General features: G+C 32.0%; 1 protein-coding gene and 1 pseudogene across 2 annotated transcripts; both read right to left on the reverse strand.

Moving 5' to 3' along the window:
* Window positions 1–990: 990 nt before the first annotated feature.
* Window positions 991–2,992, reverse strand: LOC129300966 (protein DETOXIFICATION 41-like). 2 transcript variants are annotated; one of them, XM_054939565.1, is made up of 2 exons: window positions 2,662–2,992; window positions 991–1,906 (listed from the first exon to the last, which is right to left on the reverse strand). In XM_054939565.1, exons 1-2 carry the CDS (start codon window positions 2,846–2,848, stop codon window positions 1,776–1,778), a joined length of 318 nt encoding a protein of 105 aa, XP_054795540.1. In that variant the 5' UTR covers window positions 2,849–2,992; the 3' UTR covers window positions 991–1,775. The 2 variants fall into 2 exon arrangements, with proteins under 2 accessions (XP_054795540.1, XP_054795537.1); XM_054939562.1 differs by having other exon boundaries at window positions 2,642–2,992.
* A 3,844-nt stretch (window positions 2,993–6,836) lies between these two features.
* Window positions 6,837–18,769, reverse strand: LOC129302226 (protein DETOXIFICATION 41-like; annotated as a pseudogene).
* Window positions 18,770–20,615: the final 1,846 nt, after the last annotated feature.

The raw sequence follows: 20,615 nt of genomic DNA on the forward strand, positions 1-20,615 counted from the left end.
TTCTATTTAGAGGCATGAAACTTATGCTAAAGAGATACAAAAAAATGGAGAAAAAAATATCAGTTGCCAAATAGAAAGAGGGTCCACTGAGACGGTAGAGTTGATAAGCATCTGTGATATGAAATACACTGAAAGAGGGTACCATCCTTCCAAGCTACAACCATTCGATAAATGTTTCTTTTGGATCACCAGGTAGAGATTTTAAGCAAAACTAGACTGTGAGCTGTATTTTGCAGAGAGTCTAAAGCAAGATGTACTATTTATGACTTATGAATAGTGCAGCTTTTTATAGATTTGAAATTATATTTAGATGTGCAGACTAGATGATTCCCATGCATTCCATGAAGGTTGCGTAACAAGTCTCACTATCCACAGCTTGTGAACAGTGCAACTTGCCATAGATTTGATACTGATATTGATATCGGTGATATATATATATATATATATATATGTATATACACATACACAGAGGAATGTTGTTTTTTGGGTTGTATGAGAGGAAATGTAATAGGATAATTTACAGGATTGTAAGGAATTGGTTCTGCAATACATTGTTAGGATAGCAACTTGCTTTTGAGTCAGTATTCAACAGAAAGAAGGAAATGAAGCGCAGAAGAGACTAGTGAAAAACGCTTAATGAATTAAATGGTTAATACAGTTAAGCCAACACAAAGTAAGAGTTCACTGACACTACTATGAGAAGGAAAATTGGAATGGGAAAGCTATGTGTGTGCAGACATGTCGCTAGATCTGAAAAGCAAATTAGTTCATTTACTAGGATATGTGTCCAGAAGACAGATCAACAAGGAAATTTTGTCCAAACTCCAAGTAAATTGTTTGCAGGAAACATTTCAAAAAGGAGTTTTCTTCATAGAACACTGAAAAAAATAATTTATCCAGAATCTGATAGATATTTATAATAAATGTAAGTAGCGGGAAAGGACGTTATGAAGTTAGTTAAAAAGATTAGTTAATAACTGTTAGTAGCAATGGGCAGGAGCCTAGCCTATAAATAGATACCTATTGTAAATTCAGAATATGACTTGAACGATACGGTACGTGTTCAGATTACTCCCCTTGTTCTCTTCTCTATACCTCTCTTCTCTCTTCTCTCTCTTTCCCTCTCTTTCTCCCTCTGTCACAATTGCAAAGATACAACAGAATCACTTTCAACTTCATAATAAATTAAATAATAAAATCTAAACCAAACAGAAACAGAGAGACCTTGGTAAATTTGACTATTTGAGTTTCGATAGCAGCAGCCCTTAATTACTGCTACACCGAAAAAAGACATACAAATCTTATTTTGCATGCCAATATTGTGAATTCGAGTACTCAAAAAATTTGGCTAGCACATTGATGCACCATTTTTTCCCTAGTTCCTAGGGTAGGCATGAAAGCAAATCAGAGGTGGGTTTCATTCAAAAGTGTGCCTGTCTTGCATCTATCTATCTTCCACCAATCGAGTCTACTTGAAAATTTTCCATAGAGCGGTTTTGACACATACCATATCATAGCAGCAGAAGAAACAGTTAGCTTGAAATAAGGCCAGAGTCCTTTTAACGTGAAGGCTTTAATTGAGAAACCGGTCCAAGTTTCCTTGCAAGAGGGACTCAGAGTAATATGGAGTCCTGTGACAATCACAAGAACCCACCAAGAAAAGCCTAAAGTAAGAGCAGCCCCCCGAAGGCCAAAGCCTAGAAAAGAAACCACTAGCCATGTTAGAAGCACATGCAAGAAGAAAACACCAACTGCTAGGTACGCAAGAAAGTTCATTAAGTTCTGTGCCATGAGAAACCCCAGCAAAGGGAAGTGAACTGCATATGCATAGAGTTGAGGGACTGATTGACGCCCAAAAACTTGGCCATACTCTGCAATACCATTGCTCTCCGATCTTCCAATGAAGCTGAGAAGTGGACCACAACACCAAAATAGGGAAGTTAGAAGGATAGTTGCTACTAACTGCAATATAATGGATCTTTGGCATATGATGCCCATTACTGCATATTTTTTGGCCCCATATGCTTGCCCACATAGAGTTTGTACTGCAGTAGCCATTCCTACCTGCTTAAATATATTTTAGCTAGAGGTTGTACATAAAATTGACCATTGTTTGTTTTCCATAACACACTGTGTTTATGGGTAATAATTAACAAATGTTAAAAGCGGAAATCAGCTTAGTTTCAATAGACTGAACAACAGCATGACTTGCATCTGCTTAAATAATTTTTTTAATTAGTTAAGTTTATTTGATAGAAGAAAAGAACCATAAACCTCAAATTTTTTAGAAACAAGGGTATAATATAACTATAAACCTTAATTTCAACCCGGGGAGCATCCGCAAAGATCTTAGAAGAGGGGGTAAAAAGTTGAAGAGGGACCCATACATGTTGGAGCCACCTCTCCTCTATCTTTCTCCCCAAGAATAGATTCCCTGATATGGGAGAGAACCCCATGTTTAAATTTTATCACATCTAACTTTATCATTTCTTAAATCTTTTTGTTTTTTTTTTTACCTATCCATTTTTTCACTATGATATATTCTGATAAGAAACAGATCCTTAGGAAACATATCAAGGGCTCTAACCAATTTTAAAGCAAAAAAAAAAAAAAAAATTGAATTGAATTTTGAAATACGTACCATAAGTCCAAAAGAAAGACCTTGAAGTCCCAGACAAGCAAGAGAGGCACCAGCAAACTGTGAGTCACCCAGGTGGCCAACAAAAATGAGGGTAATGAAAGTTAGCATATAGTTGAATACACCAGCAATAACAGCAGGCCATAATAGAAGCCAAATCAGCCTTCCCTCCCATGCAACAACCCTGCCCCACCATTTCATAGAAACCATCTGCTTCTCGCCATGTCCCAGCAAGTCCTCTACCTCTGCTGAAGTGTAATGTGGAATCCAAACATCACTATAAAGCCTATTATCGGGAAATAGCAGAGGCTGATTGTCCTGAACTCAGCTCATGATTTCTTTTCTGCAGTGACTTTTGAGGCTGGTTCTGGGCATTTTTGCAGAAATGAAGTGCAGACGTTATAATACTTTATCTGAAGACAAATGAGAAGATTCTTTTAAGGAAACAACCAACTACAAAAGATTTGAAAAATAAAGACAATTATTGCTTGATTTTTTTTTTTCCTCGTTGTTTGACCTGACTTATTGGTTGGTTGAGGAAATGCAATTGCTCTCGTGGTTCAGAGAAATGCTAAGATACATCAAACATGATAGTGACGCACGACCCTGAGAAAATATTAATTTAGCAGCACGGATGAGTGGCCCCACCACCTGTTCAACACATTAGCTTCCATGCATCTTCAGACTTCAATGGCCATCCAGATTGGCCATGCGCGTACGAAAGCTTCCCGATCGGCATCTAAACCAGCACCCTGGGAAAGAATCGAAGATGGCAGACATTTTGGGGAATTAATGGAAGACATTTTCTAGACTTTGATATGAAGAAAATTTCGCAGGACGGAGAGAAGAAGATAGAGATGCGAGACGAAGATACTCCAAACGGTCGGTGAGAGGGAGGGAGGCAACACAAAATGGTAGATTCACATGAGCAACTAATAGACATAGACATAGTCCCCCGCTTTTTCTATTGTACATACTACACAGTGCCTGCAAAACTTGGCTGGTTTTTCCCAGGAGATCACTGCAAGCCAACGTCGCTTGATTTTTTTTTTTTTAAATGATCTGTCCAACTTTTGCCACACTCATCTTGGAAAGAAAAAAAAAGGTGGAGTGATAAAATCTGGAGTCATCAATGAATCCTCTTACTATTCTATTACTCAAATTCTACAATTTTTAAGTATATTTTTTTAAAATGATCAACCTACATGCAGACCATGGTGTTGCCTAAAAAACTGCTCGTGGAGATTGAAAAACTTTGTCGTAACTTCCTGTCGGGCTCTAGTGAGGAACAACACAAAGTCCACCTCATGTCTTGGAACGCAGTTTTGAAAGATAAGAGGAATGGTGGCTAAGGCATTAAAGATATGGAGAAGCAAAATAAAGCTTTTATCTGTGAGCTTTAGTGGAAATTTCTTAATAATGAAGACTTCCCTTGGATTCAAGTGCTTAAGTCCAAAATATAAATGCTGGAAATCTCTAACTTGGCACACTATCTGTAAATGCTGGGGAAAATTCACTGAAGGAGCTGGGAGACAAATCAATAATGGACGAAGTACCATGTTCTGGACTGAGAACTAGGCAAGTTGTGGTGTGCCGTTGGCCCATATCGCTCATAGTCACTCCTATAATGCTTATTGAGTCACTGGCGGATTATGTTTGTACTGATGAGAGATGGGATGTTAGAAGAATGGAGCGATGGTGGCCTAGTCATATTGTTCACCAAATTGCTTGCACCCCTATCCTGAGGATTGAGAGATGCGAGGATATATTTGTGTGGAAACCATCCAATGATGGCAAGTTTCATGTTCAATCAACCTATGATTTTCTTGTTATTGGTAACCAGGATTCTAATGCTAGGATCTGGAGTCACATATGGAGATGGAGTCTGGAGAAGATCAAAGCATTCCTTTAGCTCATGACAAACAAAGTTCATACAGTGGAGATGAGAGCTAAAAGAGGCATGTCAACTTCTTATGCCTGTCCTCTTAGATGCAACACGAGTGAAGATGTGACGCACCGGCCTCCTTAGAGATTGCACACATGCTAAGGAGTGCTGGAGGTGTCTCGTCAAGACGGAGCTTTGGACTTGTTTCAAGAGCATGACTAGAGAGGAATGGATAGCTTGGAATCTCAAGAGTGAAGTTGGTAACGCGTTCACTAGACAGGTACCTTGGTCTATTCTCTTTAGGTATGTCTGCCGGGATCTGGTGCGAAAGATGTAGGAAACTCTTTGGGAATGAGGATCTGGACAAAACTGGATCGAGTTTTACTACCTTGATAAAAGTAAAATCAGATCTTAGTATGATGAATATGTCCCCTTCCCTAAATCAGAAATATGGAGTCCAATATGAGAAATGGATTCTCCCCGATCGAGGAGGGAGAAGTCTGGATGTTAATGGTTCTATTCAACATGGCATAGGCAAATGTGGTGGAGTTATAAGGAACTATAAGGCTGATTGGGTTGTAGGTTTCAATGCTTTTGTTGGGACTTTTCCAATAGCAATCACGAAACTAACTGGGATTGTATATGGTTTACTTCTTTGTTGGAATAGAGGCTTTTGTAGATTCAAAGTTTTCACAGATTGTGCTGAAGCTATCAACCTAATTTATTGTTGCAATATGGATCAACCTTACAGGGACTTCGTTGAACAAGCCAGGTCGCTTTTACAGAGAGTGGCAAGTCACAGTAAACTTCATATTCAGATAAGCTAATTTTTATGCTCATTTCCTAACTAGGAATGTTGCTTTTAGTTTAGAAAGTTGGTATATATTTAATCACCCATCTCCTTATTGTCTTAAGATGGTGAATAATGGGAGAAATTTATCTTCTGTCTTTAATTAGTCTGTACTTTGTTACTTTGTATTATCTCTTCTAATTCAAAACTCTTTTAATTCAAAAAAAAAAAAAGATCAGATTGGTGTTTTCAGTTTAGAAAATTATTATATCTTTGATACTTTGTTAGCCTGTACTTTATCTTATGTTTTTAATTAGCCTGTACTTTGTTACTTTGTGTTATTATCTCTTTTAATTCAAAAAAAAATTTGATCAACCTACTCCCACTTCAAAAAGAAACATATCCATTATTTGTTTTGAATATTATATGCTCCTCTCCTCTTGTCCCTTTTATAGTAGATCCAGATCGTATTTGTTTTGGTAAATAAGATATTGATATGCTGATTATTTTATTTTTGAAGGATGTATATTTAATAGAGATAAAATTAAGAATTAAAAATTTATTGAATTTCTAAATAGAACCAATGAAATTTAATATTTTATTTACTTTTATTAAAATATACTGAAAATAACTTATAAATAAAATTAAAAAAATATAAAGCTAGTGTGTTAAAAAGACTAGCGAATTATCAAGGTGGATATAATCTTAAATTAGGTAATTTCTTGTGCATTGTAAAAAATATAAAAGAATGAGGGGATGCAATATTCACAATTTAAAAAGAGAGAATTTCATCAAAGGGTCCTGAAAAAACCTAATTATGAAAAAAAAAAACAGAGGATTTGACAAGCTAGAACTAAGGGACTGATATGCAATTATTCTTTTTGATGAATTGCAAAAATAACCTTCTTTTATCTTTTTTTTTTAAAAAAAAACCTCCACCACCATGGCTATTGGCTAGAATTGGAGCTCTAGTGATGGTCTAGTTGCTCAGATTTTGATAAAGTTATCATCGCCAGTGGCCACCAAAGGTTCCACAACAAGTTGCAATTCAAATTTTGACAAACTATTCTTTAAAACATTAAGAAATTATTTGAAGTCAATAACTTATCAAAATCCAAATTATAACTCATCAAATGTCATTATTCTAGATACAAATAGTCAAGAATCAAAATACTTTAAAAAATAGTTTGTTAAAGTATGAATTATAACTTGTCAAAAATCTAAACTACAACTTGCTTCTAGAGTTTCAAAATCAGATGACTTGATAAAATTCAAACTAAAATTTCTTAACGCTTTTAAAAGAATAACTTGTCAAAACTTAAACTACAATTTGTTAAAATTCAAAATGAAACTTAAACTCATCAAACTTAGAATTACAACTTCTTAATATTTAAATAGAAATTTGCTAAAATCTAAGTTACCACATATCAAATTAAAATTTGAACTACAATTTGTCATCATAACCATTAATTTGCAAGTGAGATTAGCCTATTTGATGAAAAATGAAAAGTTGAGCGGGGTACTTAAGAACACAATAAAAGATTCACTTAGAAGTTATATAGTTTTAAAAACTACATACAACAAGATAAACACTTATAAGGGTGAGTTTCACGTCACTAGAGATTATTGGCTCATAAGAGTGTGCATGAATCAATCAATCAATCAATCAATTTGAACGAGCGAATGTTTTTAATATTAATCATCAATCAAGTCATTCAGAATCTTTTCATCGGCGGAATTTTGCAAACGAGCCACGGCTTTTTCCACCTACACAAAGGTCAAAGTAAAATATAAAGTAAAGCATGCATGCCATTTTGTTTAGAGTAATTAATGTGTGTCTGCATAAATAAATAAAAAACTTATCCTCCATTTGAAATACACACACGCAGAGTAATTATCTTAAAATAAAGATTAAATTGCACATTTTAATATTTATACACTCTACATTCAAAAATGTAGGAAGAATTGGATATTAAAAAATATAAGACATTTTTAGTGTTTCAAAGTATAGTCATTATATTTTTTTAAAAATGCTCATAATAAATAAATTATTTTATATTTACATTAAAGTAAAAGCACCATATTAAATAGAAATAAATATAAAAATATGATATTAATTTAAAGATAATTAACTATTTTAGTAAATTAAAATTTAATTAAAAATACCTTACATTTGAACAGAGGGAGTAGTTCTTTCCTTCATTTTAAAAATATATACAAATCTTCATTAAAAATAAAGAGATTATTTGTAACTTTAACATGAGACTATTTGTATCAAATTTGGAAATAGAAAAAATGCTCAAGTTATTTTTAAGGTGATTCAAGCAAGTCTACTAAATGTTTTGTGTGAAAAAATGGATAATTTAATTTTCCTTTCCAAAAGAGATTAATTATAAAAATCCAAAAGAAAATTCTTTGGTAAAGAGATCAAAATACAGTTTTATATATGTTATTTTTCCTGTCTTCCATAACGATGCTCTCATTTCTGTTTATAAGAAAATATCTAAAAATACAAAAAATTGTTTCTGATTTTTTTAGAAAAACCTAAATAATAAGTACTAACGTACCTTTTTTTTTGAAGTAACAGAAAAAAGTGATATTAAAAATTTATAGAGCATTACCTGAACTTCCCAATCGGTAAGAATTATGATCCCACCAACAATAATTGTCTCTAGGGCAATTCCAATAACCCAAGCCCAACAAAGACCCTAAAACAATCATCACAAATTAAACCACATAATTAAATTAGAACACAAATATTAATTGTAATTTATTTTTGGTCAAACCAGCAACCTCGCGATTAAGAGAGTACTAATTAATTTTCATAATCTATAAGAGAGTAATTAATATAGTTACAAAGAAGAGAACTAGCTAGTTATTAGTGATAACCTTAAATTATATCAATTGAGCTATTACATTATCTCATTGTAAATTAAATTATCATAACCAACATGATTGTAATACAGTTCATTTATAATATTTACATTACATTACAGTATTCATTAAAATCCGTTTGAAAAATTTATGATAAATTATTCCATAAGAATACACTATATATAGAAAATTTACGATGAAATATCCATTTACAAATTCTTCATAAAATTTTTGCAACAGAAATTTCACAAATTAATCTATATATTAATAATCCTTGCAAAATCACTTCAATTTTGCAGTGTATCTTTTTTTAATTTTTCATTTTTTTGGGTGATAGTAAAAATAAATTCATACTCAAAGTAAATAGTATGAAATATAAACACACAAATATATATGAAATGAATGAAGGGTGTGATAAAACTCACAGCAAGGCCTAGTGATGTTTTGAAGCCAAGAAGGTAGGCAAGAGCGAAGCCAATAGCATAAACAACCAAGTTTATCCAACCCACCATGGCTTGTCGTCCACTTCCTATTGCTTGCCCTGACATGTGTATGTATATATGTCATCATCACCATCATTATCAGTTTTAAGAGTATAATTGACCAAAGAAAAAACAATAATCAGGACATATAATAAGGAGAAGGCTTGATTTTGCTCTAAAAATTGTTTTTCTAAATAAAAAATTAAACTCATTTAGGTAATAAGTGTTTTGGATTTAAATTTTTTTCAAACTTATTCTATTTTTTGTTTTTCAAAAATAAAAAATAGAAACATCTTAGAACTATTTTCATCTCTTTTTTTTTTCTTCCTTTTTGTTTCAAAGCATACTACATTTAATTACTAGAAATTACCATAAGATATGGTCAATTACTATCAAAATCCATCACGGTTAACTATTGACGACCACAACTATTGGTCAATTTTTTAACTAAAATTATTTTTCAAGCAACATAAAAAAACAATTTTTTGTTTTGTCCTAAAAATAATTCTGAAAATTGCATTACAAAATATCATTTAAAAAAAAAAGAAGCACAATCAAACAGTCCCTCAGTTCTTTATAGTTTTGGCTCAATCATAAGTTATAACTTAATTCTTAAATTTTATCTCGATTGGTGCAACTTCGTTTCTATAATTTTGACTCGATTGAAACTTAGTCTCCAAACTTTAACTCATTAATACATCTTAATCATTAATTCATATAGTTTTAGTGATTTAAAATATTAGTTCTTAAGTTTTAAGAAATAACTTTTTGTCCTTACAATTTGATTTTATAGAATATAAATATCAATATTTAAATAGTTAAAATTATAGGAATTGATTTACACTGAAACAAAATTCAAGGACTGAGTTTCAACTAAATTAAAATTGTAGGAATTAAGTTGTAATAAATCAAAGTATTTTAAAGATATATTGAGTTCTAATTGAGACAAAAGTAGCAATAAGGATCAAATAATGATTAATTTCTGTTCAGGAGAAATTAATAATGAAATGAGGTGCTTACCAAAGAGGATAAAGTGATTGCCATTGATGAGAAAGTAGAGGGCAATAAGAGGGAACAAAGAGGAAGTGAGACGAATAACTTGAGAATCAGAGGCATAGAGCTTAATGAGTTGCACACGAAACACCAAAACAATCACAGCACAGAGCAAGCAGATGATGATGCCAATTCCATTACTTACAGCCACTGAGAATTTTGCCAACCTCGCATTTCCAGCCCCAAGTTCATTGCTTACTCTAACACTGCATGCACGTACACGTAATGCTTCATCAAACGATATGTACTCATAAAAGTAGAAGGACGACTTATAAACTCAAACTTCCATGGCCATGTTTGTGTCTGTGTGTGTGACAGACCTGGAGGCAAGTAACAAGCCAGTGACAAAGCTAGAGTGCCAGTTGACATAGTTGAGACTGAAAGAAAATTAATAAAGGATTAAAAAGATATATGAGATCCAGAGATATAAATTAAGGAAGAAATTGAAGGAATGAATAGTAATTAAGTGTTACCAAATGGAAAGAGAGTCGACTGCAATGGTAGAGTTGGGAAGCATCTCTGATAGAACATACACAGCGAGAGCAAACCCTACATCCAAACTACAATATTCGAATTTCATGACAAAGGTTCATAAGAGTTCCAATTAATTAACAGTATCAAAGCTTGCAAGTTATTAATAATATGACTTGTTACTTCGTTAACCCAATTAAATTTACTTTCCATGAATACATATACACCCACATACACATACACTAATATTTTAAAGACCAGACCAATCATTAAATTAGACAAGACAAGACACTGGTTTGGATCATTGATTGAACTGTGGTTAAACCAGTTTACAATATATATTAACTAATATATTCTTAATTTATGTATTATGATATAATAAGAAATAAAAATAAAATATATTATTTTTAAGTAAATATTGTAAATGTTTGATAGTATGATATATTGTTGATGATATATTTGTATTCAGAAATTGAGAAACATATCCACAAAGATATAATTCAAAAACCATTTTTTTGAAGGCATATTTAGGCTAAATTAAAAAAAATAAAGTTTTTACACTATATATATATATGGAAATAATAGGATGCGCAAAGATTAAAAAGATATTCTCATATTAAAAAGAGATTTAAAGGTGTAAGAAAAAATAAACACAAATAAAAAGAAAAATGAGGAAGAAATGCAATGAATTATGCGGTTTGTGTCCATGAAACGAGTTTCCTTTAAAAAAAAAATAATTTGAACCAGTTATTTTGAGATAAATCGGTCCGGTTTTATCTATTATGTTAACCAATTTTTTTCATGGCCAGTTCTACGGGTTGTACCAAACAAGATCAAGAGCTTGTTTGAACCTGCTAGTTTAATTTTTAAAACATTGATAGACACACACATCTAGGATTGAAACTGTAATCATATGCAGATTAATTTTTCTTATGCACAGAAATTTGGGGTGTCCATTTCTCTGTCTAATATCTAAAATCTCAGCCCTTTATCTCAACTAATGGTTAAAAAAAAAAAACAGATTCATCTAATTCTCTTAAATAAAAAGGTTTAGATTTTAGGTGTTAGAAGGGAAAGGAGACCCCAAATCCGACACACACAGGATTATTGGACACGTACATACCACATCATGGCGGTAGAAGAAACAAGAAGCTTGAGATAAGTCCACAATCCTTTCAACTTGAAAGCTTTACGAGAAAAGCCAGTCCATGTTCTGGAGCAAGAAGGGCTTAAAACAATGTAAAGGCCAGTGACGAACACAAGCAACCACCAAGAGAAACACAGAGTAAGAGCAGCACCAAGAAGACCAAACCCTAGAACAGAGACGACGAGCCACGTGAGAAGAAGATGAAAACAGAAAACCCCAACAGCAACATAAGCCAGAAAGTTGACAATGTTCTGAGAAATCAGAATCTCTGCATGGGATACACAAGCGCATAGGCGTAAAGCATAGGGATGAGTCCACGTCCAAAGACTTGGCCTATTTCTGCGATCTCGACGGTGTCGTTTTTGCCGAAGAACTTGAGGACTGGACCAGAGTACCAGAAGAAGAAGCTCAGAACAATGGCTGCTAATAACTGCAACATCATTGTTCTTTGACAGATGATGCCCATCACTGCATATTTCTTGGCCCCGTATGCTTGACCGCACACTGTTTGAACTGGACTAGCCATTCCTACCTGCTCCATCACTTATTTTTTAGCCACTGTATCTAGTGAACTTGCATGTACTATATTGTACTTGCAAAGTTTTCAACTTTTACGTCATTAAACCCGTCCTTTGAGAACTCAAAGACTCAAGCTTGGAAAACATAGATCAACATTAAATAAAGACGATATGAAAAAATATAATAAGTACTCTTTTCAATCTTATTTATAAATTACTTTTAACTATGCAAGTAACTTGTTAAAATTAAGGAGATGTGGTTAATTAAATTATTGATTCTGTCTAAAAGAGAAAGAAAATTCTAACTTTATCCCTATTAAATATATCATTTTTTAAATCATTTTCTCTCTCATGTAACTTTTTAATATCTAGTTATAAAAAATAATTAATAATTAACTCTTTTATGCGAAGTGACTTATAAAAATTAATGGACAATGAATTTTGATGGCAGGACTTATGCACGCCTAGTCCCAGAGATCCTTAGATCTATGTGTCTCAGGATGTATTGATCTAGATAAAAGCCTCTTAACACCTCTCTTGAGCAAACTCGAGCCACTTTAGGATCTTCAACCTCTCAATACTTCAATCCATGAATGTCTAAGCATAGTGACATGGGTTTACACCCATAGATTGTTAGTTAGATCCATTCTAGTGCACAGGGTCCTTATAGAGAGAGGTAAGTGTAGAGCATACTTTTAATCTTAGTATGACAGAAATAAGATATTAGAGAATCAAGCTTTCAGAAGAGAAGAGAGAGAGTTTAGAGAGACATGTTTTAGAAAATACAAAGATTTTATTCCTCTAACGAGCTCTATCTTACCAACTAGCTGAAGTCTCCTTACATAGACAAAGTGAGGAGGATCAGGATAACTCATCATGATTACAATAAGACAAATTGATTTCACATGCTTACAGACTTTAGACAATCATGACATAAAGCAAAAGCAAAAGTAAAATGGCATGACTAAAGCTGTCAACTTTGCTTGAAAGTCAAAAGTAGCTTTTGATAAAGTTTATTACAAGACAAACTTGACTCTAATAAAAGGAGATAAAATCATATTCCCTATTTCAATTATCGCAGGCTTCTATGGATGCATTCTTGATCTGATGACGAATTGAGGCAACTTTTTTCTTCCTTTCGACACCTTCTAGCTACTGAAGTGTCACACATGAATTGTTCCAGCTGGTCAGCATCAAAATCTTAATCCATATCTTGAGAGGGTCTAGAAGTTGATGTGTCTTTTAACTCTGAAAATAGTTGGTAGGTTTGAGTCACTATTTAATATGGGTCCTGACTGTCTGGTGGAAATGATGGAGGAGTGGATGAAGATGCTCCATCATATGATTCCATCCATGTGCAGCATCTTTTTTTGGACAGCAAGACTTGTGAGTCATTCTTGGAACTCATATTTGATAGCTAGTGATAGATCACTAGGAAAGATGGGCTGATGAAGGATAGGCCCAAGTAAAGTGCACTTAAGATTAGAATATATTGCTAGATATTTATTCATTTTACATAAAAATTCTTCTAATTTACATAGGATTGAATTTTCATGTGATGGCCAGTCATGTGTGGCTTTATATAAACAAGCTTGGTTAACAACATAAAAGCTTCCTTGGCCGCTAAGATGGTAAGAATGGTGGACAATGAAAGAGGAATAAGCCTTTTGTTCATGCAGGGATTTTTTCCATAACCTATTTGATTCAATGATCTTAGAGAGTTCTTGATGCCATCTAAAGATTGGAGAAAACCAATCAAAGAGTTTCCAAAGGTTTGAACCTTCATTTGCAAAGTCTTAAATATAGTGAAATTTTTTTAATGGAGGAAAGGCTAAGACACACACAAAGTAGAGAGAGACTAAAGGTACCACATGAGTTCATTTAGGATAGGACCTCTGATAAAAGGAACAGCTAGATAAGGAGTTTCAATATCAAAGAATTCAAGCTGTGGTTGGATATGGGTCTTTTAGAGAAGAAGGTGAAGCCAAAAGAATAAACTTCTTCTAACGAGCTTTTAAAATTCAAGGACAGAGCTTGGACTATGGCCTGTAAGGAATACTAATTTTCTTGGCATAATGTTGAGGATGAAAAGGGGTTGAATTTGTGAAAGGGTAATAAGGATGATATTTTTCTATAATCTGGTGAGATAGTCTACAATGGTATTGTGATTTCCTTTAATATGTCGAACTGTGATTTTATAACGTGAAAACCAATATTTCCATCTTAAGAGTTGAGCTTCAAAGAGCATCTTTCTATTTTGATCAAGGATCTTTGGGAATGATATGTTGTTCATTTCTACCACAAAGTAGTAGGGGCTGAAATGAAAGTTGAATTTTTAAATGCCACGTTTTACAACCAGGACTTCGTTGTAGGCTATGTGGTAATGCTTTTTAGAATCTTTGAACTCTTTGCTAGCATGGCCACAATAATGTCTCTTCCTATTTTCTTCTTCAATAAATATTGCTCTTTAATAATCATCACTTATATCAATTTAGAATGCGTTGTCCTTTGTTAGGAATCCTAAGTAGAGGAGGATGTTGAAAAATCTTCTGCAAGCATTAGGTAGCCTTCATTTAAATGGGACCCCAAGGAGTTGGATTTTTCCGCAATAGTCTAGATAGTTGGCTAGTATGATAAGACACCTAAGGAACAAAGTCTCTAATGTAATTGACTATACCTTGGAACTATTGAATTTGAGTTCTAGATTCAACAATTTATGGAAAAGACCACACATGACTAATTATCATATGAAAATTCAACCCTATGTGAACAAAAAGCTTATTCATTTTTCATTAACAGGTTATGGAAAAAACCCCTGTATGAACAAAAAGCTTATTCCCTTTTCATTGTCCATCATCCCTACCATCTTAATAGCTAAAAAAGCCTTTATGTTGCCAACTAAGCTTGTTTATGGAAAACCACACATGATTAGCCATCACATGAAAATTCAACCTTATGTGAATTAAAAAAAATTTTATGTGAAATGAATAACTCTCTAGCAATGGATTCTAATCTTAAGTGCTCTTCACTTGGGCTTATCCCTCATCAGCACATCTTTCTTAGTAATCCATCACTAGCTATCTAATATGAGTTCCCATAATGGCTCACAAGTCTTGTTATCCAAAAAGGATATTGCACATAGATGGAATCATATGACAAAGCATCCTCACCCACTCCTTCATCATTTTCACTAGACAGTCAGGACCTATACCAAATAAAGACCCAACCTACTAATTGTTTTCAAAGCTAAAAGACACATTAACTTTTAGACCCTCTCAAGATATGGATCAAGATTTTGATGATGACCAGTTGGAACAACTCATGCATGACACTCCAGCAGCTAGAAGATGCCGAAAGGAAGAAAAAAGTTGCTTCAATCTGTCATCAAATCAAGAATGCATCCACAGAAGCCTGTAATAATTGAAATAGGGAATCTGATTTTATTTTCTTTTATCAGAGTTAAGTTTATCTTGTAATAAACTTTGTCAAAAGCCACTTTTGACTTTCAAGCAAAGTTGACAGCTTTAGTCATGTCATTTTACTTTTACTTTTGCTTTATGTCATGATTGCCTAAAGTCTATAAGAATGTGAAATTGGTTTGTTTTATTGTAATCATGAGGAGTTGCCTTGGTCCTTCTCACTTTGTCTATATAAGGAGGCTTCAACTAGTTTGTAAGACAGAGCTCGTTGGAGGAATAAAATATATGTTTTCTAAAACATGTCTCTTTAAACTCTCTCTCTCCCCCCCACTTATGAAAGTTTGATTCTCTAATTTCTTATTTCTTTCATAGTAAGATTTAGAGTATACTTTGTATTTGCCTTTCTACGAGGACTATGTGAACTAGAATAGATCTGACCAATGATCTTTATGTGTAAGCTTATGTCACTGTGCTTAAAGATCTGTGGATTGAAGTATTGAGGGGTTGAAGGTCCTAAAGTGGCTTGAGTTTGCCCAGGAAAGGCATTGAGGGACCTTATTTGGACTAATATATCCTGAGACACATAGATTTAAGAATCTTTGGGATTAAGTGCGCATGAGTCCTGCCCTCATGGATCTCTAGGACTTGCTCCCTCTATTTCTATTTATATACAAGTAACTTTTAGCATGTTTGAATGAAATCAAGGAAAACATAAATTTTATTAACTTTGTCTAAAAATGCAATGAGTAAGTTTTCAATTTTATCATTATTAAATATACTTTGCCTCTGTTTTAATTTTATAAAGCACATTTAGACAAAATCATGCATACCATTAAAGTTCATCAAATGCACTTTACAACTTATTTTTTCAAAAGAAAAATATAAACTTACAAATATGCCCTTTATTTAATACTCCATTATATTTGTGAAAGAATATTAAAAAGAGAGAATATAATGGGAAGGACAATATTGAAAAATATAATTAATAAAACCTTATTTTTATCAAAAAATTATATCTAGACACCAAATCTCTCCAAAAGTGTCTTATAAATTGGAACGGAGATAGTACATACTTTAAAACTAAAATACTTTAATATTAAATAATTTTACCAATATTCAATAAGAGCAAAAAGGTAAAAATTGACATAAAAATTATAAAGATGCTTTATAAATAGAATAAAAACAAATAAAACCAAATGAAGTATGCCTTATAGAAAGAACTAAAAATTTATCTTTCCTAAACTTTTCATAAAAGAATGGGAGAAAGTATTTTTGGAAGTGATGCATGAAATAATTATATGTAATAATTTAATCATTATATAACATTTTATGGCGCCAAGGTCAAAAGAGAGGTCATTTTATATTCAATCCAGATCATCTATAATTATAAATTAAAACAGATTATATACATAAATTAAAACAGATTATATACATATACATATACATACATACATACATACATATATATATATATATGGATATGTATTCACAAAAAAGTTATTAATTAAACACACGTGTTTCGGTGGAGGGACAGATAGAAGAGATGGTGGATACACACACACATTACTCTGAAGTTTTGATCTTCGTTAGACCGAAACTTGATTTCATATGGTGTAATGACAAAGAATGGGGGAAAAAAAGAACACACATTAATTAATTATTTGTTTACACTGATCATGCTTCATTTTTATACCCCTTATAAAATAAAATTATTTTTGTGGGAACTGTGAACCGGTGAGTAGGCTGGGTTCTATCTACTTATGGAACTGATAGGTACAATTGGGGTAGGTAACATCAACAAACTATTCTTAATTCTTGTGGCTGTGGCGTGCGGTCAATAGGTCCACGTGACCAAAATTCTCGTCCAAGAAGACCAATAAATAATAAATAAATAAATAACATATTTTTTTCAATTTTATTTATAAATTATTTTCATCAATCTCATCAATATCAATACAATAAAAGTATAAAAAATAAAAGTAAGTAAAATTTTAAACATAATCCTTAATAAAAAGCAAAAAGTAAATTAATTATATAATATTTTTTTTGTCTTTTTCTTTCATACTTTTTAAAGATAATTTAAAAATTTTAATTTAAAATAAGACAATCCTAATTAATAAACAATTCGTGAATCAAATTATATTTTTAAAAAGTGATTTATATACTTGATTGGAGGAGTAATTGTGGACCTTGGATAGCTAGACACAGGTGAATTCTAGTGGTACCTTGGTTTTTTGTTGACTCACAGGTAACTTTTTAAAAGGATGTACTATACTCATTTGGAAATTCTATATACCTTCCCAACATAACTTATGCATGTCCTATTTATTCAGTTCAGTGTTTTATTTTCTGCGTGACCAAAAGAGGCATTTTATTTTCTGAAAAGTTTAAAACATTTTTTAAAAAAAATAAATATACTACTTTAATAGCCCTGTTTTCTGGAGGCAAACTATAGGAGACAATAAAATGAGATGGGACCATGGGTGGGCCCCACATGTCTCTCAGGCTTCAAACTATCCCCTTCACTCATTGCTACACTATTGAGTATTACTATCACACATAACCAAGACAGTCCACTCAACTGAGATAATTTGAAAAATGGAGTGTTTTTTAGGAAAATAAACAATATATTTTTACAAACAACCAATTTAGCTAACTTTTTTAACTTACGTAAATTAATTTATCTAACTCCTACATTTAAAAGAGGAGGGAATATGATATATGAGAGGGATTGAGACAATAATGGAGACTGTGTCCACATTTAATAGCTAATAATTAATAATGATTTATATATATTCCCTCCCATCCTGTTTATAAGAAAAATAAAAAATTATTTTGCTTTATTTAAAAGTTATATCTCTATAAATTTTTATTTTTTTCCTATTAAATATTTATGAATCGATTGCATTACTAAAGTATGTATATTCAATAAGGATAAAATTAAAAAAAATAAATTTTGAGACTTAATGAGTTTTACTATTTTTCTTAATTCAGATAAAACATGTTGAAAGTTATTTATAGATTGGATCAGATAACAAGCAGATACATACCATGACAGCATAAGCAAGACCTTGAAGACCAAGACAAGCAAGAGAAGCACCGGCAAGTTGGGAGTCACCCAAATGGCCAACAAAAATGAGAGTAACAAATATCAACATGTAGTTGAACACACCAGACGTTATAGCAGCCCATGATAAGAGCCAAACCAGCTTCGTCTCCCATGCAACAACCCTAATCCACCATTTCAGTGTCTTCTTCTTCTTCTCTCTCATAGTCCTATCTCCCAGAAACTCCTCAACTTGTGCAGATGAATAATGAGGAATCCAATCATTAGAAGCATCGTCTTCGTCTTCTTCGTCCATCCTTATCAATGGCTCATGATGATGATTTTGGGCCTCCTGGTGATGAGAGTTCATGTTTCGCTTCCTTAGCTCATCTGTTCTGTTGAGTAGGTTTTGAGGCTGTGTAATTTATTGTTTTAGTGTGTTGGCATGGGATGTAGCTATATGCTGGGAGAGACAACAGGGACAGGAATCAGCTGACAACTATATCTCTCTTTCTCAACTAACGATCAAACGCATGAAAATGCACCATGTTTGTTACCGGTGATTCAAACTGTGCGAAAGTCTCCTTTTTTTAAACACTGGCTGACACGATTAGAACTATTTTAGGTTTTTTTTTTTTAATGGCTCAAATATACAAACACAATCCGCCCCACACACTCTTACATATATCTTAAAATTTATTAACTATGTTTAAAAATTTAATAATTTTTTAATTTTATTTCTATTAAATATATATGCTTTAATAATATATTTTCCATTTCTAATATTCAATGAAGGTTAAATAAAAAAATTTGCAATAAAAATTTAATGAGGTGATTTATAAATAGATTTAAAAGAATTTTCTCTCTCTGCCCTATAAATGGGACCAAAGAGAGTAAGTCATTTCTACTAACCTCATCAATACTAATGCAAAAAAATACAAAGAATAAAAGTGTAGAAAATTTTAAATATGTCTCTATATAACAAATTTAAAAAATAATGTCATGTTACTATTTTCTCTCTTATGAAAGGTAATTTTGAAAATACCTTTTAAATATTGCCTTAAAAAAATCACACCATGACTTATCAATGGGATCAAATAAATATTCTAGAATGTAACTTATAAATGAAACCGAAGAGAGTATTTATCTATCTACATATTTATACAAACACAATCCAGTTTGGCATGGTTTTAAAAAAAAAAAAATAAATCAAATCGAACTGATTGGTTCAGCAAAGCTTGAAATATATTCAGTTTTTCTTATAATTGTTTGGTTTGATATTTGAGAGGTTTTGTTCCATTTGGTTTGATTTAGATTTGGATTAAGTTTGATTTTATATTTGTAAGATTTTTTTTAATAATCAATATGGATGCATATCCATTGATTTTTTTTAAAATATTAATTTTATTTTCAACAAAAAATCCAGAGGACAAAAATATTTTTAACACACGTTTAACTATTAAAAGGTATTTAATATATATTTAAAACTAATATATATTGGAAATTATCATAAATAATTATAAAAAAACATTTATCTAGTTATAATAGGATTTTTACTAGTGATTTACAAATACTTAAACATGAAACAAAGGAAAAGGCTTAGAAAAATTTATAAAAATAAATATAATAAAGTTTGGTTCGATTTAATTCAAGTTTTAAAGACAAAAATCTGAATTAAATTAAACGGATTGGTTTTGTTAAAATAAAAGCCAAATCAAGTCTCATTTATAATCAATTTTGATGGACTCATGTTAATTTGTTTGGTTTGGTACAATTGATTTAAATTGGTTTCGGACACCCTTAACTCACACACATCGAACGTGGCCGTCGCTGCATTGAAGCCAAGGGACAAATGCACCCCTTAGGCTTAGAGAAAATTACAAGAAAGATTCATGTATTATAATATTTTACACCCCTTAACCTAAATTTAGTTAAAAATATTTTATATTTTTTAAATAAAAGAAGAATTTCTTTCAATCTACAATTTATACATCTTCCATGAAACTTGAAACCACCCATTTTCTTCCCTAATCTGCAAATTTGGTTCTTTTGTTAGCCTTCAAACTTATTTTTAGTGCAATATTTTCCTTCAATATTTCAAAACAACACAATATTACCCTCACCATTAACATAGAAATATTAAATTTGACTGTTAATTGACAAAAAAACATAAAAAAAGCCTCAAAATTTTTTGGAATACGTGTTTTGAAATTAAATGTTTTCAAGATTGATTTCATTTTTATTTTTTAAAAATAAAAAAATGAAAATAACCTAAAGTTTTTTTTATTTTTA

Source organism: Prosopis cineraria, unplaced genomic scaffold, assembly GCF_029017545.1.
Source record: "Prosopis cineraria cultivar Desert tree isolate PC_DT_omini unplaced genomic scaffold, ASM2901754v1 PC2, whole genome shotgun sequence".
Classification (NCBI taxonomy): Eukaryota; Viridiplantae; Streptophyta; class Magnoliopsida; order Fabales; family Fabaceae; genus Prosopis; species Prosopis cineraria.